The sequence below is a fragment of the Cherax quadricarinatus genome, chromosome 84 (genome assembly GCF_038502225.1).
Source record: "Cherax quadricarinatus isolate ZL_2023a chromosome 84, ASM3850222v1, whole genome shotgun sequence".
NCBI lineage: Eukaryota > Metazoa > Arthropoda > Malacostraca > Decapoda > Parastacidae > Cherax > Cherax quadricarinatus.
In genome coordinates this window covers 8385281-8410903 of record NC_091375.1, presented here as the reverse complement: position 1 = coordinate 8410903, position 25623 = coordinate 8385281, and the positions used below count along the sequence as shown (strand labels likewise).

General features: G+C 39.7%; 1 protein-coding gene across 3 annotated transcripts in view; it reads right to left on the bottom strand.

The window, feature by feature from the left end:
- Positions 1–219: 219 nt before the first annotated feature.
- Positions 220–25623, bottom strand: part of LOC128697046 (uncharacterized) — a 29736-nt gene continuing 4332 nt past the window's right edge. For all 3 annotated transcript variants that reach the window (XM_070103025.1, XM_070103026.1, XM_053788563.2), the window contains exons 3-8: positions 19450–20231; positions 17015–17668; positions 16462–16632; positions 14225–14407; positions 10927–11066; positions 220–6546 (exon numbers count right to left, since the gene is read on the bottom strand). In XM_070103025.1, coding sequence (XP_069959126.1) covers positions 3894–6546; positions 10927–11066; positions 14225–14407; positions 16462–16632; positions 17015–17668; positions 19450–20231 — 4583 coding nt within the window. In that variant the 3' untranslated portion in view covers positions 220–3893. The remainder of the gene's footprint in view (positions 6547–10926; positions 11067–14224; positions 14408–16461; positions 16633–17014; positions 17669–19449; positions 20232–25623) is intronic.

Here is a 25623-nt window from a genome sequence, read left to right as displayed (position 1 = left end):
AAAGAGCAAGAGAGAGAGAGAGAGAGAAAGAGCAAGAGAGAGAGAGAGAGAGAAAGAGCAAGAGAGAGAGAGAGAGAGAGAAAGAGCAAGAGAGAGAGAGAGAGAGAGAGAGAAAGAGCAAGAGAGAGAGAGAGAGAGAGAAAGAGCAAGAGAGAGAGAAAGAGCAAGAGAGAGAGAGAGAGAGAGAAAGAGCAAGAGAGAGAGAGAGAGAGAGAAAGAGCAAGAGAGAGAGAGAGAGAAAAAAAGAGCAAGAGAGAGAGAGAGAGAAAGAGCAAGAGAGATAGAGAGAGAGAAAGAGCAAGAGAGATAGAGAGAGAGAAAGAGCAAGAGAGAGAGAGAGAGAGAGAGAGAGAGAGAGAGAGAGAGAGAGAGAGCAAGAAAGAGAGAGAGAGCAGAAATCAGCAACTACAGACCAGTGTCACTTCTGTCAATCACTGGTAAGATCCTTGAGACAATAATCTCAAGACAAATGACAGAGTTTTTTGACTACCACTCACTACTTTGTGATCGTCAATATGGCTTCAGGAAAGGTTACTCTGCTGCTGATCTGTTGTTAAACCTCTCCACTAAGTGGCACCAGTCACTGGATGAATCCAAAGTCAGCTGTGTAGTAGCACTGGACATTGCTGGCGCTTTCGACCGGGTGTGGCACCAGGGCCTCTTAGCAAAACTTCAAGCACTGGGAATTGCAGGTTCTATGCTATGTCTCCTCAGTGATTACCTACATGGTAGATCTCTAAGTGTAGTTCTCAATGGAACGGAATCAGCAAGACATCCTATTGGGGCAAGTGTTCCACAAGGAAGCGTGCTGGGACCATTGTTATGGAATGTCTACTTCAATGACCTTCATCTCATCCCAGAATCACACGCATATGCAGACGACTGTACACTGACATTCACTTATCCAAGAGAAGAAATGCCAGCTGCTCTAAGCTACATCAATCACCAGCTGAGAGCTATATCAGCTTGGGGAAATAGATGGCAAGTAACATTTGCACCTGAGAAAATGCAAATGATGATTGTCTCTAGGCACCATGATGGTAATGCTGGTGCAGTAGTAAGGATGAATGGGAGGGTGTTGGCACCTGGAGAAAAAGTAGATATCCATGGGGTGAAATTTGACTCCAAACTAACCATGAAGAACCATGTTGTAAATCTTGCAAACAAGGCAGCCAGGAAGCTTACAGCACTTCGCCGTATCTCTCATCTGCTTGACAGTAGGGGATGCAAGATTCTGTACGAGGCACAAGTACGCTCACACCTTGAGTATGCTCCACTTTCTTGGTTTGCCTGCCCCCCCTCTCATCTGCGACTGCTTGACAGAGTAGAGAACAGAGCAAGACATCTCATCTCTCGCCTGGACCCATCCTGGATAGATCTGTCATTTCAGCAGAGCCTTCAACATAGGAGGGATGTGGGTGGCCTTACTGTTATGTACAAGGCCAATATTGTCAAAGTACCACACTTGGATCCACTTCGAGGACAGCGTGAAACAAGCTTTTATGCCACAAGACGGGTAGAAAGCAGCAACTTCGCTCTGGCTGTACCCTTCTCCAGAACATCACTCCATCTGAGATCATATATACCCAGGATGACTCGAGTATGGAACACATTCGTACAGCATAATGATGTCAATGAGATAAAGTCAGTTGATCAGATGAAAATGCTGGCCCAAAGATGGCTCCAATTTCATCCTATTCCCTACTTGTATGTCTCATAACAATAAAAATGCTTTCAAATGAGCTGATGTAGGTAACAGCTCTTAGCTTGCCAATACAGTTAGGAATCCTTAACCTGTAAATAGCTTGTCAATAAAGATAGGGATCCTTAACCTTGTCAAACCCTGTGAAAAAAAAAAAAAAAGTGAGAGTGAGAGAGTGCAAGGGCAAGAGAGTGAGAGTGTGCAAGAGAGTGAGAGTGCAAGAGAGTGAGAGAGTGCAAGAGAGTGAGAGAGTGCAAGAGAGTGAGATAACCTGTAAATAGCTGTCAATAAAGCTAGGGATCCTTAACCTTGTCAAACCCTGTGTAAAAAAAAAAAAAAAAAAAAAAAAAAAAAAAAAAAAAAAAAGTGCAAGAGAGTGAGAGAGTGCAAGAGAGTGAGAGAGTGCAAGAGTGAGAGTGAGAGAGTGCAAGAGAGTGAGTGAGCAAGAGAGTGCATGAAGACAGGAGCTCTGTAACTTGTATTCACTGATTTACTTTTAAATACTGGTAGTATTTAGTTACAGTAATTATTTCTTTACTTATTCAGTGACAGTAGTTATTATTTATTTATTTAGCATATCGCATTCATATTTAACTTACAATATTTTTGACTAACGATGGATTTGTTGGAATACAACCCCATTGTAAGTCAAGAAGCACCTATATAATAATAAAAATAACAACTGATGTTTTCATTATCTTTTACAGTCAAACTTGAATTAGTAACGATAAACTTTTTGCTGATGATACATACTGTGCTTTTGGGAGATTCTAAAGAAAAGTTGCAAGGGTTAGTGGATGAGTTTGGGAGGGTGTGTTAAGGTAAAAAGTTGAAAGTGAACATAGATAAGAGTGAGGAGACGAGGGTATCAAACGATTTAGATAAAGAAAAATTGGGTATCACACTGGAGGGAGGGAGTATGGAAGAAGTGAATGTTTTCAGATAAACTTGGGAGTTGATTTATCAGCGGATGGGTTTATGAAGGATGAGGTAAACCACAGAAATGATGAAAGAAAAAAGGTGAGTAGTGTATTGAGGTTTCTGTGGAGACAAAGAACGTTACCCATGGAGGCAAAGAAGGGAATGTACAAGTGTATAGTGGTACCAACACTCTTATGTGGGCGTGAAGCTTGGGTTGTAAATGCTGCAGTGAGGAGGTTGGAGGCAGTGGAGATGTCGTGCCTAATGGCAATATGTGATGTAAATATTATGCAGAGAATTCAGTGTGGAAATTAGGAGGTGTGGAGTTACTAAAAGTATTAGTCAGAGGGCTGAAGAAGGCTTGTTGAGGTGGTTAGGTCATTTAGAGAGAATGGAATAAAGTAGAATGACTTGGAGAGCATATATATCTGTAAGGAAGGAAGGCAGGGTAGGGGTTGTCCCCAAAAGGCTAGAAGGAGGGGGTAAAGGAGGTTTTGTGGGCAAGGGGCTTAGATTTCCAGCAAGCGTGTTAGGTAGGACTGAATGGAGATGAATGGTTTTTGAGACCTGATGAGCTGTTGGTGTGTGAGCAGGGTAATATTTTGTGAAGGGATTCAGGGAAACCAATTAGCTGGACTTAAGTCCTGGAAATGGGAAGTACAATGCCTGCACTTTAAAGGAGGGGGCAGTTTAGAGGGACGTCTAAGCTGTCGTATCTGAGTGCCTTTGCAAAAAGTGATTATGTTTGAGTGATGGTGCAAGTGTTTAATGATGATTAAAGTTTTTTCTTTCTTTTTGGGTCACCCTGCCTTGGTGAGAAACAGATGACGTGTTAAAAAAAAAAAAGATGACTTCATACTCATCGCCAAAATGGAACTACTATATCTGAAATATAAAGTTAAAGGCTCTCACACAAGCACATGCACATACTTGTGCAGCAATTATATATATGACTTCTTAAAATTGCATGCAACTGCAAGCAAAATGATTTACAGAGAAAATGATTTATAGAGAAATAAAAAATAAAGTACAGAAAACAGAGACATGATCAACATGAACTTTACAAATATTTAAGTAAAATTTTCTACAGCAAATTTTAAGACAATTGCAGTGAGGAACTTTGTTGACATGTTTTGCCTGTTCTTCTCTGTAATTGTGTCATTTATCACCACTTGTCGTGATCAAGGTCCCAGGACCAAAGTGTTTTTAATAAAATGTGCTAGTGTTTGCATTTTTTTTTTTCCCAACAACCATCCAGTCATATACAATATCATTCGGTGTCAGCATTTAAAGGAACCATCACTTGTGTCACATGACATTTTAAATGCCGATTATAATTAGCCTTGGTTGTAAAAGCTTTGCCACATGACTTACACTGATGGGGTCTTTCACCAGTGTGTGTTCGAAGATGCAACTTGTAGTTATAACTTGAGGAAAATGATCTGTCACAAAAGGTGCACGAATGAGGGCGCAAGAGGCGGTGAGTCGTTCGCATGTGGTGGTTGAGATTGGATCGGTAATAAAATGAGGCGTGACATACACTACAGGTATGAGATTTAGTTCCTGCATGACGATGGAGATGATCTTGAAGGTCTGATCGTCTAGCAAGAGTTTTTCCACATACAGGACAAACAGCTCCTCCTTCACCTGTATGATTAGCCATATGAGAATTATAACTTGAGGCTGTTGACAGAGTTTGTCCACAAATTTGACAAGAATATGTTGGACGTTGGCTGTTGTGTGTAAGTAAATGTGATTGTAATCCAGAGGCTTTGCTGAAACCCCGGCCACAGATAGAACACTGATGAGCAAAGCATCCCTCGTGCTCAGCTAAATGTCGCTGGTACAAAGATTCTAGAGCAAATCCTTTGCCACACAATTGACAACTGTGGCTGAACTGACCAGTGCAAGTATCATGATGCGCTTGCATATTACTACGGTGACTAAAACTACGACCACAATTATCACAAGTGAATGGTTTCTCACCAGTGTGAGTCCTCATATGACCCTGCAAATTGCGATTATTAGCAAAAATTTTGGAGCACACATCACACTTATTTGCTTTCTTTTTTTGTGTATGAGTTTTTGTATGTGAAATCAGAGCTTGGAGTGAAGTGCATTCCTTTGAACAAACTTTGCATGTCAAACTCTCTTGTGCATGGTCTTCAAGATGCTTTTTCAGTTTGGCTTTTCTTAGAAAGATAGTGTCACACAATTTACATGGGTAAGTCTTGTGGAGCTGAACATGTCTGGTCAGTGCTCTCTCTGAACTAAACTTCTTTCGACATGTGTCACAACTGAAGTGAAACGCATAAGCTTTGTGCCTACGTTCGATGTGCCTTACAAGTGCTTGACGATTAGAAAACACTTGATCACACTGGCGGCATATCTGTAACTTGGCATGTTTCTTAGCCTTAATATTCTTAGCAAGGAGTGTAGGTTTGTGATACTCGGTAGCATCTGTTTTCCTCGATTCATCGCGAGATACACTCGATGACACAATAGGTGAACTCTCTACTATGTCCTCTACTGGATTCTCTGCTATCGAAAGATTCTTATTGACCTGCTGATCACCAGAGCTCTTTTTTTGACTGTTTGCAACAGTTTCATGGGGAATTTGGTTTGTAATGTCTATCTCTTCTTTTTGCTGTAATTTATTATCAATCGAGTTATCAAGGGATTCTGTAGTTTGGTCACCAACAACTGATTTTACCAATTTTATTTCCTCCTTTTTAGCAACATCTTTACAGCTCTGCAACTCACCATCACTGGCTGCATTTTTTATGGTTACCTGAGATTCCCCAATGAGGTTACACTCACAATCTTCAATGTCAATGTCACAATCAACAAAAACAATATTGTTGTCACCACTGTGTGGCTTAATTAGTGTTTGTTGGGGTGGCTGTGTTTCTAGCAGGTTCACAGTGTGGCTAATTGATTGATTAGATTGTTGAGGTTTCTGATGATGAATAGAAATGGAATGATGGTGATGATGTTGTTGATGATGATGATGTTGGTGTTGTTGCTGTTGGTTTTGTTGCTCTTGTTGCTGATGCTGTTGCTGTTGTTGCTGCTGATGTTGCTGATGCTGCTGATGCTGCTGTTGCTGCTGCTGATGTTGCTGATGCTGCTGTTGATGAGATATATGATGTGTCTGGTGGTGCTGGAGCTGTTGATGCAATGAATGTTGTTGTTGCTGCAAGTGTTGTGATGCAACAGGTATTTGCTGCTGTTGAATGTTTTGAAGGTGATGGCTAGAATGGTGTGAATTAGAGTTATCCTGTTGGTGTTGAAGAATGAGATTTGGTAAGTGCTGTTGTTGAAGTGAGGCCTGGAAGTGAACTATCTGCTGCTGCTGCTGCTGTTGCTGCTGCTGCTGCTGCTGCTGCTGCTGCTGCTGCTGCTGCTGCTGCTGCTGCTGCTGCTGTTGATGATGATGATGATGGTGGTGGTGGTGGTGATGATGATGGCTTTGTTGTGGCTCCTGCTGTGGTTGCTGTTGTGGCTGCTGTTGTGGTTGCTGTTGTGGCTGCTGTTGTGGCTGCTGCTGTGGTTGCTGTTGTGGTTGTTGTTGTGGTTGCTGCTGTTGTGGCTGTTGTTGTGGTTGCTGTTGCTGCTGCTGTGGTTGCTGTTGTGGCTGATGTCGTGGTTGCTGGTGGTGTTGTTGTTGCTGTTGCTGCTGCTGGTGGTGGTGTTGCTGCTGTTGGTGTTGTTGCTGCTGCTGCTGCTGGTGTTGTTGCTGCTGTTGCTGATGTTGTTGCTGCTGCTGTTGCTGATGTTGGTGTTGCTGCTGCTGCTGTTGTTGTTGCTGCTGCTGGTGGAGTTGCTGTTGTTGTTGTATTTGATGGCGCTGCTTTTGAAAAGTTGCAATTCGAATCCCATGCTTTTCACAATTGGCTTCAACTTTGGTGACAAGATATTTCCTGTCATATAAGGTTACAAAAATAGAAGACATTAAAACAATGAAATAAAAATCAGCAAGTCACACAAATATAGGTGACCACATACCATGACAGTCACAGAATTTTTTCAAGAAAGAAATGGATGGGAAGGTTGTATTGATCTAGATTTTGAAAGTCTTCAATAAAAGAGACTGGAGAATAGTCTAACCAAAATGCACTGCATGTTAGTCCCCTTTTTGTGCCTAACAGTATTTTATTACATGTAAACTACAATACCTGTATATTACAGAAATTATTTGCATTTGACTACAAAATATAAGAGGACTAAAAGGCAAACTACTACAATGAATGAGAGGTGCACTGTAGTACCCTGTTAATGACACTATACAGTGGACCCCCGCATAATGATTACCTCCGAATGCGACCAATTATGTAAGTGTAATTATGTAAGTGCGTTTGTACGTGTATGTTTGGGGGTCTGAAATGGACTAATCTACTTCACAATATTCCTTATGGGAACAAATTCGGTCAGTACTGGCACCTGAACATACTTCTGGAGTGAAAAAATATCGTTAACCGGGGGTCCACTGTACTAGGAAGACATTTTACCTTACAGCAGAGTACTGTACATAAACTTGCCACGTGGCAAGAAATTTCAAAATCTAGATTCATGGGTGAATTGTGCCCTGCATTATAACAAGTTCCTACAATGTTCTATGAACTCTGGGCATTTTAAATCTATAAATACAATTTTGATTTTTTTTAATGCTTTGAAATTTGTTAAACCCTGTATAATGTGACTGTAATTAATATAAGATAATTTTTAATGTTGAAATGTTTATTATTAACAAATCAAATGCAATCAATTTTAAAAAACTTTTTTTTTTTTTTTTTTTTTTAACAAGTCGGCCGTCTCCCACCGAGGCAGGGTGACCCAAAAAGAAAGAAAATCCCCAAAAAGAAAATACAGTGGACCCCCGGTTAACGAACTTTTTTCATTCCAGTAGTATGTTCAGGTGCCAGTACTGACCGAATTTTTTCCCATAAGGAATATTGTGAAGTAGATTAGTCCATTTCAGACCCCCAAACATACACGTACAAACGCACTTACATAAATACACTTACATAATTGGTCGCATTTGGAGGTGATCGTTAAGCGGGGGTCCACTGTACTTTCATCATCATTCAACACTTTCACCTCACTCACACATAATCACTGTTTTTGCAGAGGTGCTCAGAACACAACAGTTTAGAAGCATATACATATAAAGATACACAACATATCCCTCCAAACTGCCAATATCCTGAACCCCTCCTTTAGAGTGCAGGCATTGTACTTCCCATTTCCAGGACTCAAGTCCGACTATATAAAAATAACCGGTTTCCCTGAATCCCTTCACTAAATATTACCCTGCTCACACTCCAACAGATCATCAGGTCCCAAATACCATTCGTCTCCACTCTCATATTGAACACGCTCATGCACGCCTGCTGGAAGTCCAAGCCACTCGCCCACAAAACCTCCTTTACCTCTTCCTTTTTTGTGTTCCACTGACACTTAACAATGTGAGGGGTCTAGATCAAAGATCTGAAACTTGTCCACAGGGTCCAAAAATCCCCCCTTCCCCTTTTCAAAAAAAAAAAGAAAATCTTATGGAATGGTAGAGAATCTTTTTATCCAAAGGTAATGACACCAAAGATAAGAAATTTTATATAAAATTTACAGAATTATGCTGGTGCAAAGATAGCAGTCTCGGCACCATTTATGCACTGGCGATTTCACCCACTTTGAGTCCAATTTTATGCCAATTCCAGTTCCAGTTGACCAAATTCCGTTATTTTGCTAGTATGCCAACAAGTCTATCGATTGAGTACAAGAAACTGCCCATTCAACTACCCAACAGTGTGATCAGAATTCGGTAAATTGACCAATTTCACACAAAATTAAATAAATGCCAATTTAAAAAAAAGAACAAAACAAATAATGCAGACATTCCTGGCATTAAAATATTTCCTCTGTTCATTAGTCACATCCCAAGCCCTCTATTACACTTGCTTTCCATTCTGAATTCTTATTCATGCAAAAAAAGATTTACTCTATTTCTTGGAAATTAATATATACAGTAGACCCTCATATTACATGGTAGTTATGTTCCTGAAAATGCCATGTTAGATAATTCCAAGTTATATAAGCTGGAGAACTTATGGGAAAAATTGGGTTACATTTCTGGGAATCCCCCCCCCCCCAAAAAAAAAGAAGCTAAACAATAAAAATGATAATGTTGTTTTTGTTGCTTAAGACCATAAATGCAGCAGAAATAATATTATTTACCTTAAATCATGGTTGCTGGTGTATGTCAGTGATTATGAAGAGAGTGGAGATGCATGGTGTGGCCCTACTGGGCTTAGGTGGATGGTTGTTGTTTGTTGGCGAAAGTGGATGGTTGAGGATCTGGTACTAAAGTTGATGGCTGTATTGGATTGTGCATAAATTCTGTAATGGCTCTCTGGCTTCTTTTACCCACCAGTACATTATACATTATTCCAGAAGCTTGGTACTGCCAGGTTGGAGTCAGAGTCCATTGATGCAACTAGTTTTTTCATCACTTTTCTTGTGTAGTTACACTTGAATGACTTAATAATTCTCCAATCCAGTGGTTGTATTGAAGATGTTGTATTTGGAGGTAAAAATACAACTTTTACATGTAAAGTCACATCCAGCAAAGCTTCTGGATGAGTATGGGAATTATTGATAGTTGTGACAGAACCCACAGGCATAACACCAGACACAAACATCTCTACGACATTCCCCGTGTCCGACTAAACCTTTACAAAAATTCAATGTATGTCAAAGGCCCTAAAATCTGGAACACCCTACCTGAGAACTCTAGAACTGCAGACACATTCATCACCTTCAAAACTACCATTAGAAAACATCTTATCTCCCTGATACACCCTGTCAACTAATTACACGAATACCACCTGGTGGTTCACACTTACACTCACTCACCCATTTGACCATAAACAGAAATATCAATCTCAATCTTAAAATAATGAATCCTAACTAGTCATAAGTTGGCCTGTGATGCTCCAATACTGAAACTATGTATTGTGCCAAAACAAAAGCATTCATATTGCTAAACTCACAAACTAGTATTTAGTCACTTAGCTATAATACCAACTTACCTCATAATTTGTAATATTTAAAAATTAAGAATTAATCTAAGTCTGCCCAAAATGCCTAGCCATGCTAGGTGTTCTAGTGGCCCCCTCTGTAATTAATATTTTACTACATGTAAACCACACAATAACCAAATTCTGTAAACTCAGCATTGTAATCCTTATAGAGAATAAACTTTGAATTTGAATCAAGAATAAAGAGTCTTGAATGCAAGGTTCTTGCTGTGTAGGTAAAACTTGACCTCAGGAATAAAGTGATGCTTAAACCAATCAATATATATTTCCTCTGTCATCCATGCTGACTGGTTTGACTTCCAAATTACTGATAAGGTGTTTTTATCCATACCTTTCAAAGCACAAAGATGCTAAGAGTGGTAAATAATCATGGGCTTATACTTAAAATCACCTGACACATTACCGCAAAGGAGCAAAGTCAAGCGATCCTTTGCTGCCTTGAAGCCCATGGAGACAGTGGTCTCACCCACAGCCAGGTGGCAGCCTGAGCTAGGGAAATATCCTGCAGGCGACGCTCCAAATTTTTTTCCCTCCCGCAAACCGAACCACAATTTTTCAATAGCATAATAACCAAAATGTACCAAATAAATCTGTGTAATATGAGGGGTCTACTGTAACCAGGAAAGGTTGTTCATTGTTTACAGCATCCCAATAATTGAATCAGACCTATTAAAAACCATGAACAGACTGGAGGTTGTAGGGGGCTTTACCCATCCTCTGGAATATCAACAAAAAATCAAATATTTCTGCTACTTTGAGCTCAATTTCAAGCTACTTCCACTGCTGACCCCAATCAAAATCCCCTCTATTTTAGTATATGTCTTCTATTCTATTTAATGATATCAAGAAACAGAGAAGAAAACCATAAAAATTATCTGAAAATACACTGCAAAGTTGCTATTTTAAATCATACACACAGTCGTCATTCTTTTTCCCATCATGCACTGCATGGGGATGAATATTTTTTATATGGTGCACACTCACTGCAAAGACCCATTCTCTCATATGTAGGCTTACCAGCCCTCTTGCACTAAATCTGAAGCCGCTAGAATTTATGAGTAATACTACGGCTTGGACCCTTAGCTCAAAGCTGTTATATTATGGCACAGACACCCTAAAAAGGTTAAATGCCTCATGGTGGTTCCCGATTCTTTTGCCTTCGGTAAATATTTATAACAATATCTATGTGGCAGTAATATATCTTACCTGTATAGAGAGAAACGATGCTCTAAAATATCAAGTTCATTTATTAAGTGAAAACATTTACTGCATATTATAATGGAGTGAAGAAGATGGCGAGGCAGGACAACACCCATCAACCCTCCCAGCTTGTCTCCAACACTAACCTGTAATACAAGAGTAAAATAAAATTGGGAATGACAACAGAGCATCAGTGAGTGAGCAGAGGCGAAGTATGTATGTACACACATTCAGGTACAGGTACACATAAATACAGTTACATAAATTATCAAACATAGCAGCATATGTGTAGATTATCTAGGATAACCAAAAAAAATGTCAGAGAAAGTGACTTATTATCACTGGGGTCCCTTACAAGCTCATATTCACTTACTCTTCTCTTTATTAATTCCTGTGGTTGGCACAAACTAAGTTAAGTTTAATACAAACTAAGTACATTATTGTTAAACAAAAGAAAAATTTAAACTAAACAAGATTTTTGAAGGGATTTAAGGAAACCGGTTAGCCAGACTTGAGTCCTGGAGGTGAGAAGTACAGTGCCTGCACTCTGAAGGAGGGGTGGAGATATGGGGCATAAAGTACTTCTTTGTACAGCAGGTGGTAAAGCCTTGTATGTCATGAAACTGTACCTCAGCACTATGAGGCCAAACAAACCAAATTATTCCCAATTTACAGGAACACAGAGTTCGGAATAATATGAATCAATGTAATGCAGGTTGCTTACCCAACAAGCAGAAGACAGCTGAAAATGAAGCTTTAACCAGGGCCAGTTACAAAGTAGCTCATGAGTTAACTAAAAGAGGAAAGCCATTCACTGATGAAGATCTGATCAAAGAGTACATGATGGAAGCAGTGGGAGAGTTATGACCAGAACAACCAAATCTTCAAAATCCTCAGTCTTGCACTAAATACTGTTTCTTGTAGAATTGAGGATATAGGAAGCAATATATTTCATCAAACTGCAAACAAAACATTAAATTTTCAGTTTTATTCTCTCACACTTGATGAATTGAATGACATGAGTGACACATCACAGCTCTTAGCACTCATCTGTGGTGCTGACAATGAATTTAATGTCACACAATAATTAGCATCAATGCACAGTATGCACAGCACAGGAACCAGAGAAGATATCTTCAAAGAATTGCTAAAAAACTGTATTAGAATGTAACCCAAAGTGGAATAAACTGCAATGTGTGACAAGTGGCAGAGGAAAGAACAAGTCTGGGGTGAAGAACGCTTTGGCTGGACAATTCACAAAAGCTTGTGAGGATGGTGAATTCTCAAAGCCCATGTTTCTGCATTGCATCAGCAACTTGTGCGAAAAATATGTGGCTATGTCTTGCGTTCTGAATCCTGTTGTTTCAACAGTGAATTTCATTTGATCTCATTGGCTTAATCATAGCCAGTTTTGTGATTTTCTGAAAGAAACTGATTCTGAGTTTGTTGACTTGCCTTATTATACAGAAGTTCAACGGCTTAGTTGTGGAAAGGTTCTATCACAGTTCTTTCAGCTCAGAAAGAAAATTGATTCATTTCTCAGAAAAGACTCAACCCGAACCACTTTTATCAAATACTGACTGGCTTTGAAGACCGTCTTTTTTTGCAGATGTGACAAGCCATATGAATCAATTGAACCTGAAGTTGCATGGTGAAACAAATTTGATTTGTGATCCATTCATGCATGTTAAGGCATTCAGGGCAAAACTGATGGTATTTGAAGGACAGGGGAAAATTTCTAACTTGGTTTATTTCCCATGTGAAAAATTTCATGAAGAAAGTGAAGCAGATTTTCTTTCTTCATTTGCAATAGAAATCATTAATGACTTGCAAAAACAATTTTAGAGACGATTTTCTGATCTTGATGGAAAAACAGATGCAATGAAGCTGTTCCAAAAGCCATTTGACTACATTGTTGAAACACTTTCAAGTCAGTTTCAAATGGAAATATCTATCTCCAATCAGATGACATGCTGAAAGAAAAGTATAAAGAAAGAAATATGATCTAATTTTATATATATATTTATATATACATATTTTATATATATTTTATATATATTTTATATATATATGCAGAAAATTCGGAGTGTGGAAATTAGGAAAAGGTGTGGAGTTAATAAAAGTATTAGTCAGAGGGTAGAAGAGGGGTTGTTGAGGTGGTTTGGTCATTTAGAGAGAATGGATCAAAGTAGAATGACATGGAAAGCATATAAATCTATAGGGGAAGGAAGGCGAGGTAGGGGTCGTCCTCGAAAGGGTTGGAGAGAGGGGGTAAAGGAGGTTTTGTGGGCAAGGGGCTTGGACTTCCAGCAAGCGTGCGTGAGCGTGTTAGATAGGAGTGAATGAGACGAATGGTACTTGGGACCTGACTATCTGTTGGAGTGTGAGCAGGGTAATATTTAGTGAAGGGATTCAGGGAAACCAGTTATTTTCATATAGTCAGACTTGAGTCCTGGAAATGGGAAGTACAATGCCTGCACTTTAAAGGAGGGGTTTGGGATATTGGCAGTTTGGAGGGATATGTTGTGTATCTTTATACGTATATGCTTCTAAACTGTTGTATTCTGAGCACCTCTGCAAAAACAGTGATTGTGTGTGAGTGTGGTGAAAGTGTTGAATGATGATGAAAGCATTTTCTTTTTGGGGATTTTCTTTCTTTTTTGGGTCACCCTGCCTCGGTGGGAGACGGCCAACTTGTTGAAAAAAAAAAAAAAATTTACAGCCTGAACAGTTTCCAAATTTGAAGCAATTTGCTTGTGGATTCGTATCAGTTTTGGGTACAACATACCTTTGTGAACAAATATTTAAAAAAATACGTATGTCAAGTCAAAATATCACACAAATTTATCTGATGAGAATTTGAAATCATTCTAATAACTGGTTCCTCAAGCTTGAAACCTCAGTTCAGGAATATTAATCTTGTGCCAGCTTTTCTCATCTGCAGTTCAGTAAGTGATTGGCTTATGTTTGACATTTTTACTCATTATATGTCATTTCTCAGTGCATTTTTTCTTTGTAACAGTCGCATTATTCTTTTATTCTGAATCATATGCTGATTACAAAAAAAACAAATAAAACTTATTCATATAAATTTTTTTCATTCATTTATATTTATTTATAAGACTGATTTTTTCTTTGGTCTGCAAAAATGAATAAAGTATATAATGTGGCCCTTGTAGTGAAAAGTTTGGAGACCCCTGGTTTAAGTGTTTCATCTTTTTTGGGTCACCCTACCTTGGCGGGAGATGACCAGCGTATCAAAATATTAATATCATTAATACTTTGGTAGTGTTGTTACACTTACTTTAGACATAACAGTAATGAGAGAGTCCATAGAACTGGCAGCCAGTGTTGAATGTGTGTTTGTGGTGTCATGGTGGCCACTACCACTCACTGCTGCATCGCATATCAAGCACACAGCACTATCACTATTCATGGATGCCTCCTCTACCAAGCGCTTCTTCTTGTATGATGATGACATCCCATTCTGTGTGAAGCATAAAAAGCATATTTTGATTCAAGAACTAAAAGCCATAATACGTACTGTATTGTGGCTGGAATAATTCACATATAACCCACACTTGAGAGAAAACTCATGATGGCATTTTGGTCTGTCCTGGACCACTGTCAAGTCACAATCATATTGTCAATAACTAAATTATTGCTAACAGTTGTAATAATCATACTAAACCATTGCTCCCAGTTTTAATAACCTTTACAGGAAAAACTTGAAAGGATAGTTCTTGTGCATTATATAAATTTTATAAACCTTCCTCGATGTTCATATTTCCCCAGTCTTTGAAACTGCTTATTTATTCTCCTCTCATTTCTCTGATCACTTAAGCTATGATGATGCTAGTGACACTCCTTCATTTATCAGATATGCTATTTATGTATATATCCTGTATAACATTCTAGCTATTTACTGTTATTCAATTCCTATAAAAGAAGGGTCCATCTTATACAGCAGATGAGGTTCTGGGTTACTACTGTAAAGTGAAGCATAGCCTTTTTTCACTCTCAAATGCATATAAAAACCTGATAACATGTTTACACTATCTCATGCCTGCCAATCAATTTAGGGCTATACTTAAAAATCATCTCATCTTCCAAAATTAACCATACCAACACTTTACTGAATCATTCAACCAGTTTGAAACGACTCATTTTATTATTATTATTATCACACTGGCCGATTCCCACCAAGGCAAGGTGGCCCAAAAAAGAAAAACTTTCACCATCATTCACTCCATCACTGTCTTGCCAGAAGGGTGCTTTACACTACAGTTTTCAAACTGCAACATTAACACCCCTCCTTCAGAGTGCAGGCACTGTACTTCCCATCTCCAGGACTCAAGTCCGGCCTGCCGGTTTCCCTGAACCCCTTCATAAATGTTACTTTGCTCACACTCCAACAGCATGTCAAGTATTAAAAACCATTTGTCTCCATTTACTCCTATCAAACACGCTCACGCATACCCGCTGGAAGTCCAAGCCCCTCGCACACAAAACCTCCTTTACCCCCTCCCTCCAACCTTTCCTGGGCCGACCCCTACCCCGCCTTCCTTCCACTACAGACTGATACACTCTTGAAGTCACTCTGTTTCGCTCCATTCTCTCTACATGTCCGAACCACCTCAACAACCCTTCCTCAGCCCTCTGGACAACAGTTTTGGTAATCCCGCACCTCCTCCTAACTTCCAAACTACGAATTCTCTGCATTATACTCACACCACACATTGCCCTCAGACATGACATCTCCACTGCCTCCAGCCTTCTCCTCGCTGCAACATTCATCACCCATGCTTCACACCCATATAAGAGCGTTGGTAAAACTATACTCTCATACATTCCCCTCTTTGCCTCCAAGGACAAAGTTCTTTGTCTCCACAGACTCCTAAGTGCACCACTCACCCTTTTCCCCTCATCAATTCTATGATTCACCTCATCTTTCATAGACCCATCCACTGACACGTCCACTCCCAAATATCTGAATACATTCACCTCCTCCATCCTCTCTCCCTCCAATCTGATATCCAATCTTTCATCACCTAATCTTTCTGTTATCCTCATAACCTTACTCTTTCCTGTATTCACTTTCAATTTTCTTCTTTTACATACCCTACCAAATTCATCCACCAATCTCTGCAACTTTCTTCAGAATCACCCAAGAGCACAGTGTCATCAGCAAAGAGCAACTGTGACAACTCCCACTTTATGTGCGATTCTTTATCTTTTAACTGTAAATACATACTTAATTGAACACAATGCATAAATAAAGCTCTTCCTGGATGGAGTTCTCAAGAGACATTTTACAAGAGAAAACTAAGACCAACCATTGGTGAGAACCATTTTTATTTGACTTGCACTGTCATGTTTTCAGAATTCTTCCTGTCCTGGCTGATTCAAACTTTTGGTGTTAAAGTGTACCATATGTCCTATACACAGAACTTGAAATTCATATCTTTTAATACCTATGCCTACATTCCCTCATATATGCAGAGTATACATATGTGATACTGAGAGCATAGAAACACTTACCTTGGTGAGAGCAAGAGCATCAGTGGTACAAGGAAGTGAGCTTGCTGCAACTTCTGCTACCCCTTGCTGTGTTACAGTCATTGTACTACCACTGTCACACACCACACATGGCTGGCATTCATTTATAACTTCCTCTGAACTCTTTTTCTTATACACACACTGACTGCATTCCTAATAAAAACAAGATGTCATTAATAAAGTTCAAAACTAATTATAATGAAGGTGCTCAAGTGAAGTTCATTATCTTGACGGTGCTTAGTGTCTCACAATTGTGCTTCAAGGTGTTTTGCAATATAATATCATATCTCTATATCTGTACCAGGCATAAATTCCAGCCATTCTTGTGGAATGTTAAATATTTCATGATGTAAGGATAGTGAAGCATGAATTTATTCTAGAAAGTCAGGCAGCCAATCAGGATTTTTGTACACAACATTTTTGCAATTCCTAAGAAATGATGTGAAAGAATATATAATATTCCACAACAAGGGCTCCAGTCTCCTGCCTAAAAGAACAATGAGCTGGCATGTGAAAAGTTTAAACCTAAACTCACCTGAATGAGATCAAGTGCAGTATTCTTTGTATGGGCCAAGCACTCTTGGTGGGCAGTGGTCTCGGAGTTAGTGTGAGTACTGACATTTGCTTGACTCGTGGTTAATGTATGAGGCAACGAAGCTGTAGGCTGAATTGGTGGAGGTAGTGTTTGAGTCAATGGAGGTGGTGGCTGGGTAGAGGCAGGCAGAGTATGGGTTAATGGAAGCAATGGTTGGGTAGAGGGAGGCACTGGGTGAGGTAATGGGGGTGGTGGCTGAGCTGAAGGAGGCAGTGAATGGGACAATGGTAGTGTTGGCTGAGTGGAGGAAGGCAATGTGTGGGTTAATGCGGGTGGTGGCTGAGCTGAAGGAGGCAGTGTATTAGTCAATAATAGTGTTGACTGAGTGGAAGAAGGCAATGTATGGGTTAATGAGGGTGGTGGCTGAGTAGAGGGAGGCACTGTGTGAGGTAATGGTGGTGCTGGCTGGGTAGAAGGAGCCAATGTATGGGTTAATGATGTTTGTGGCTGGGTAGAGGATGGCACTGAGTGAGGTAAGGGAAGTGGTGGTGGTGGTTGAGCTGGAGGCAGTGCAAGAGTGGCAAGTTTCTCTGCAGATGCAAGATGAAGCTCAAGTTGTCTTGTGTTGGCTTGGTTTACCTGCCCAGTACAAGCCTAAAGTTTGAAGGAAATGAAATGACATTTAATAATGTAGGTACACTACAGTTGAAAACACTTGCATTTTTTATTTGTTAGATAACCAATTACAAGAGACTCCCACAGATCATGCATGTTGTGTTCCTGAAAATTGGCAATGTATGTGATATTGTAATATGTGACCTGAGGAACATATGGGAAGAATAAGGTTATGTTTTTAATATTTCCAAAAACAAAAAGCAGTTTTTTTTAAATTATATAATTTTCCAAAAATAGTTGCTTGTTATATAGTACACTGTAAGGTTTGTTGTTTGTTGATCTGGAAATGTGTCGAGAAGAGTGATGCAACCCTGGTCTCAGACCAAGCCGCGGGGGTGTTGACCCCTGAAACCCTCTCCAGGTATACTCCAAGTATAACTCTGTATAATACCTGTACAAACATGTGGCAGGTAGTAGCAGCTGCCAACTATCATAACCTACCATCAACATAGCAGAAATAAACCACATTTTTTTTTTTTTACCAAACTGTACCAAACATATAGACACTCATTACATCTATACCAAACAAATACAGTATATATTAAAAATTAATATACATGTATTTGAATAAGTATTAACCAAGAAAATGCAGTAGAGCCAAATGCTCATACACACCATGCCTGACTAGGCAGCTAGTTTTGCCCAGGCCTCTTTTTTTTAAAGCTTTACAGTGTAATCACATAGTTACTTTCCTGCAAAATGTGATATTGAGAACAAAATTTAAGTCATGATACAGTGTACTGAAAATACAGTTTATGGTAGCACTAAATGTCAGAATTGGCTGTGCAATATTTTCTCTAATATGGTTAGACACAAGCTCAGAGCAGCTGTTCTTAAAAAACTATACTCAGACCAATATTCCTTTCAAGACATACATCAGAATATCAAACAAGTTCCAAGCACTAAATAGTCAGGACGTTAACATATTCAGTGACTTTAGTAGTCAATAACTTGCTACTTTTCATAGTTTGGTAGTTTAATTCCTTCTTGCATGGTGAAACCTTGGTGTGCAATACTGACAAGTGGTTAAAAAAAAAAACATGAACAAATACTTTGGACGTTTTATACTGGAAACATTCACTCCATGGAGTGAACTAAGTCCCAGGACTGAAATATTTCCATAATGATATGGTCTAAGTGTTTGTTTATGTGTATTCTTGCATACTCATTCTGCTTCTTACATACCAATGGTAACTTTAAATACTACATTAATAGTAATGTAGTGTGTGTGTTGCAACCTGAAGTATAAGTGTGCACATTACTGCCAGGAGCTGTGTCTCGACCCCTGTAGTCACAAATAGGTGAGTACATGTGCACATTACTGCAATCTATGTGCACATAACTTCCATTATGCACATGGGTGGAGAAAATCAGACAGAACATTAACTCTCACTCAAAATTATTTTATTATTTATCTCCAAGAAAATATTTTTTATCTTTTAATGTATTTACAATATTTTCTTGTTGTAAACCTTTCAAAATAATGTATTCATTTTCCTATGGATTTAATTCTTTATTAATTTCAGTATACTCCAGCAAGTAATTTCAAATTACATTTGATTATACTGCTGTGATAATTATTAACTTTAAATAACATACAGTGCAGTATTTGTAGTTCTGTAATTAATAAGGAACTCTTAATTACCCAGGAAAACTACAGCATAGTAAAATATTGTTTTTCATGAGTCATTTACTCTTTATGGGTAATCTCAAGTATGACTTAAGAAACATATATAGTTATAACACTTCAGATTACTTACTTGATCTGAGCGGTGAGAAGATGATCGATGGTCAGAACGAGTTTCCAGCCGAGCATCTGTTACTTGCTGGTAGCCCAACGGTGCAAAGTAAGGTAGAAATGGTGGTATCTGTGTGCCTGGTATTGCTTGGTACTCATAGTGGCATCGGGACATTGAAGGATCAGCAGATCCCATACCCATGTTCATGTTGACTGTGAGAGTGTGACCAGAAGCACCTCGTGGTGCAGGCTTTACCTGAGGGCTATCAACTTGCTGTTCTTGGGAGGCAAAACTTTCCCCATTCACTCCACTTACAGCACCTACGCTCACCCCTGCCACACACTTATTCCAGGCAGCATCAAGGCGGCAATCTGTATAGGAGTAGGTGTATGGGTGTGACACGTGATTGGGAGGCACAGTAGTCCGTGATGTAGAAGTCACTGTTCCACAGCCTCCCATCCCGTCCCATGTTCGTCCTGTCCCATCCTCACTATACACACCCATACGCGAATAGTCGTCAAAAGTTCGTTGGTCATGTACGTGGCCTGGCCGTGTTGTAACCTCTCCACATGAGGGATAAGCCACAGAGTTATATCCTCCATCTTGTTGAAGTCTGCGCTGGCAAACCTCCATGGCATACTGGCGAGAGTCTGAAGCATCACATGCTTTACCTGCATGTTCTGTGCTTGAACCTTGCCTGCTAGACTGTCCCACATCTTTGTAAACATTCTCAGATGAGCCAGGCAACATTTCAGTCAGTCCACTGCGCATAGTTTCACTTAAATTAGCAAAATATGCTGTTCCTGTAAAAAAAAAGAGCATTAGAATATCAGGGCAATATTTTCAGAATCCTCCTGTGTATTTTCAATTTCCATTCTCAAAACAATATACATATCAATTACAGTGAAACCTTGAACAGCTCCTTACTCAAACAATTCAGTATTCGAACGCTTTGTTTGGTAAAATAATTGCTCAGTAGTCAACTGTTTACTCAGAACTCATTCAAACAAACACAACCTGCCAGAACTTTGCTGTAAACTATTTCATGTTTCTTTGCATTTTTTTTTTGGTGTTTTTTTTGCATTTTTTTTTTTGGTGTTTTTTTTTACATTATTTGTATAAGTCACCATGTGGCCTAAGAAGATTAGTGATAACAGCCAACAGAAAAAGAAAATTGGTTGAGAAAAATCAGTTCAGTACTCAAACAGATCGGCACTCGAACAGCCTTCTGGAACGAATTAAGTTCAAGTACTGAGGTTGCACTGTATACTGTATTTAGAATGCACAATTTTCCCTTAAGCCAACTCAAATAGTCCTGATACCTTGATACTGTAAGCTCTCTCTTAAAAATGTTCCAAATTCAGAATTTACATTTAAAATTTAGAAGGGTTTCTGAAATTCAGAAATTTCAAAAGAGGAAAATCTTGAGTTGAAATTATCAACGAGTATGTTGAGTAAAACTTAATGTCAAAGCCTGCTGTCACCCAACCCCTTCTAACTCGTGTATTTGTCAAATATACTTAGAGAACAATATAGCAGTAATAAGAACAACATCAAATTACATTAAGGGAGACAGCAGCAGACATTTACTTCACTATCCATCACATGTCTCTTAAATTGGGGTCACATGTACACTGCTGTAATAATTGACTATCAAATCATCTGACATTTTCATATACTGTACTTAGTTCTGGCATGCAGGAGTTTACTTTTTAGATAATATAAAATTCAAATACAGAAGTCAAAATTTCATCTTCAAAACATTATATATAAATGCTGCATAAGATGTGTAAAACCCATAGCATGCATAGCATTTTGGGCAACTTGGACTTGGAAGAAAACTACATGTACTTAATACCTGGAGTTTACCTGGAGAGAGTTCCGGGGGTCAACGCCCCCGCGGCCTGGTCTGTGACCAGGCCTCCTGGTGGATCAGAGCCTGATCAACCAGGCTGTTGCTGCTGGCTGCACGCAAACCAACGTACGAGCCACAGCCCGGCTGATCAGGAACTGACTTTAGGTGCTTGTCCAGTGCCAGCTTGAAGACTGCCAGGGGTCTGTTGGTAATCCCTCTTATGTGTGCTGGGAGGCAGTTGAACAGTCTCGAGCCCCTGACACTTATTGTATGGTCTCTTAACGTGCTAGTGACACCCCTGTTTTTCATTGGGGAGATGGTGCATCGTCTGCCAAGTCTTTTGCTTTCGTAGTGAGTGATTTTCGTGTGCAAGTTCGGTACTAGTCCCTCTAGGATTTTCCAGGTGTATATAATCATGTATCTCTCCCTCCTGCGTTCCAGGGAATACAGGTTTAGGAACCTCAAGCGCTCCCAGTAACTGAGGTGTTTTATCTCCGTTATGCGCGCCGTGAAAGTTCTCTGTACATTTTCTAGGTCGGCAATTTCACCTGCCTTGAAAGGTGCTGTTACTGTGCAGCAATATTCCAGCCTAGATAGAACAAGTGACCTGAAGAGTGTCATCATGGGCTTGGCCTCCCTAGTTTTGAAGGTTCTCATTATCCATCCTGTCATTTTTCTAGCAGATGCGATTGATACAATGTTATGGTCCTTGAAGGTGAGATCCTCCGACATGATCACTCCCAGGTCTTTGACGTTGGTGTTTCGCTCTATTTTGTGGCCAGAATTTGTTTTGTACTCTGATGAAGATTTAATTTCCTCATGTTTACCATATCTGAGTAATTGAAATTTCTCATCGTTGAACTTCATATTGTTTTCTGCAGCCCACTGAAAGATTTGGTTGATGTCCGCCTGGAGCCTTGCAGTGTCTGCAATGGAAGACACTGTCATGCAGATTCGGGTGTCATCTGCAAAGGAAGACACGGTGCTGTGGCTGACATCCTTGTCTATGTTGGATATGAGGATGAGGAACAAGATGGGAGCGAGTACTGTGCCTTGTGGAACAGAGCTTTTCACCGTAGCTGCCTCGGACTTTACTCTGTTGACGACTACTCTCTGTGTTCTGTTAGTGAGGAAATTATACATCCATCGACCGACTTTTCCTGTTATTCCTTTAGCACGCATTTTGTGCGCTATTACGCCATGGTCACACTTGTCGAAGGCTTTTGCAAAGTCTGTATATATTACATCTGCATTCTTTTTGTCTTCTAGTGCATTTAGGACCTTGTCGTAGTGATCCAATAGTTGAGACAGACAGGAGCGACCTGTTCTAAACCCATGTTGCCCTGGGTTGTGTAACTGATGGGTTTCTAGATGGGTGGTGATCTTGCTTCTTAGGACCCTTTCAAAGATTTTTATGATATGGGATGTTAGTGCTATTGGTCTGTAATTCTTTGCTGTTGCTTTACTGCCCCCTTTGTGGAGTGGGGCTATGTCTGTTGTTTTTAGTAACTGTGGGACGACCCCCGTGTCCATGCTCCCTCTCCATAGGATGGAAAAGGCTCGTGATAGGGGCTTCTTGCAGTTCTTGATGAACACAGAGTTCCATGAGTCTGGCCCTGGGGCAGAGTGCATGGGCATGTCATTTATCGCCTGTTCGAAGTCATTTGGCGTCAGGATAACATCGGATAGGCTTGTGTTAATCAAATTTTGTGGCTCTCTCATAAAAAATTCATTTTGATCTTCGACTCTCAGTCTGGTTAGCGGCTTGCTAAAAACTGAGTCATACTGGGACTTGAGTAGCTCACTCATTTCCTTGCTGTCATCTGTGTAGGACCCATCTTGTTTAAGTAGGGGCCCAATACTGGACGTTGTTCTCGATTTTGATTTGGCATAGGAGAAGAAATACTTTGGGTTTCTTTCGATTTCATTTATGGCTTTTAGTTCTTCCCGCGATTCCTGACTCCTAAAGGATTCTTTTAGCTTAAGTTCGATGCTTGCTATTTCTCTGACCAGTGTCTCCCTACGCATTTCAGATATATTGACCTCTTTTAGCCGCTCTGTTATTCTTTTCCGTCGCCTGTAAAGGGAGCGCCTGTCTCTTTCTATTTTACATCTACTCCTCCTTTTTCTTAGAGGAATAAGCCTTGTGCAAACATCGAGTGCCACCGAGTTAATCTGTTCTAGGTATAAGTTGGGGTCTGTGTTGCTTAGTATATCTTCCCAGCTTATATCGGTTAGGAATTGGTTTACTTGGTCCCACTTTATGTTTTTGTTATTGAAGTTGAATTTGGTGAATGCTCCCTCGTGACTAGTCTCATTATGTCGGTCTGGGGCTCCACGCATACATGTCTGAACCTCAATTATGTTGTGATCTGAGTATATTGTTTTTGATATGGTGACATTTCTTATCAGATCATCATTGTTAGTGAAGATGAGGTCTAGTGTATTCTCCAGTCTAGTAGGCTCTATTATTTGCTGGTTTAAATTGAATTTTGTGCAGAGATTTAAAAGCTCGAGGGAGTGTGAGTTTTCATCAGAGCTGCCTCCTGGTGTTATTACTGCAACAATATTATTTGCTATATTCCTCCATTTTAGGTGCCTTAAGTTGAAATCCCCCAGGAGCAAGATGTTGGGTGCAGGAGCTGGAAGATTTTCCAGACAGTGGTCAATTTTTAACAGCTGTTCCTGGAATTGCTGGGATGTTGCATCCGGAGGCTTGTAGACTACCACAATGACTAGGTTTTGGTTCTCGACCTTTACTGCTAAAACTTCCACTACATCATTTGAGGCATTAAGCAGTTCTGTGCAAACAAGTGACTCTGCAATGTACAGGCCAACCCCCCCCTTTTGCCTGTTCACTCTGTCACATCTGTATAGGTTGTAACCTGGGATCCATATTTCGTTGTCCAAGTGATCCTTTATGTGGGTCTCAGTGAAAGCCGCGAACATTGCCTTTGCCTCTGCAAGCAGTCCACGGATGAAGGGTATTTTGTTGTTGTATGTTCTCTAAACTTACGAGTCTATCAGAGGGTACTGAGAAGGAGTTAAAATATACATGTACATGTAGTTAAAGAGCAAATTAAAGTTGTAATTGATGTTAGAAAAGATTGAATGTTAGTTATCAAAATAAAAGTGGTCCAAATAAGGTGCTAACATTTTTTCAACAAAATGGACATCTCCCACTGAGGCAGGGCAACCCGAAAAAGAAGAAATGTAAAGTTTTCAAGGTACTAACACATCAACCCAAAATAGACCTTAATGCAATTTATTAAAATTTAATAAATTCAGATTTAAAAAGGTTATTAAAAAGCACTGGCTTGGCAACAGTTCTAGATTAGTGGAACAAACTGCAATGTCTGGAGACATAAAGGAGTGAAAATAATTGGGAAAATTAGATCTGCCTAGCATTGTTTAGCAGTAACTGTAAGCAAGTGGAATAGGTAAATGATTGTGGGCAGGACCTCCCTATCATGGTTAACTGATTAACAAGAGTGTATAAATCTGTAGTAGAGGGAAGGCAGGATAGAGGTTGGCCTAGGAAAGGTTAGAGGGAGGAAGTAAAGGAGGTTTAGTGTGCACGAGGCTTGGACTTCCAGCAAGCATGTGTGAGCATGTTAGATAGGAGTGAATGGAGACAAATGGTTGTTAGGACTTGACGTGCTGTTGGAGTGTAATTATAAAGGGATTCAGGGAAACCAGCAGGCTGGACTTGAGTCCTGGAGATGAGAAGTACAGTGCCTGCACTCTGAAGGAGGGGTGTTAATGTTGCAATTTTATAACTGTAGTGTAAGTGCACCTCTGGCACAACAGTGATGGGGTGAATGATGGTGAAAGTTTTTCTTTTTTGGACCACCCTACCTTGGTGGGAAACGGCCGACGTGTTAAAACAAAATTAAAAAGAAAAATAAGTTCCCATGACCAAAACATTTCCTCAGTAAAATGTCTTTAGTGTTGGGTTGTTTGTCTTGATCCTCATCATGGCTAGCAAGTATACTGCAGGCTTGCTCTATTCTTGTGTTCTACAGTATAACAATTATAGATTTCAACCCTTCAAGATATTTTTTTTTTTCAACAAGTTGGCCGTCTCACACTGAGGCAGGGTGACCCAAAAAGAAAGAAAATCCCCAAAAAGAAAATACTTTCATCATCATTCAACAGTTTCACCTCACTCACACATAATCACTGTTTTTGCAGAGGTGCCCAGAATACAACAGCTTAGAAGTATATACGTAAAAAAATACTGCCAATATCCCAAACCCCCTCCTTTAGAGTGCAGGCATTGTACTTCCCATTTTCAGGACTCAAGTCTGGTTATATAAAATAACCGGTTTCCCTGAATC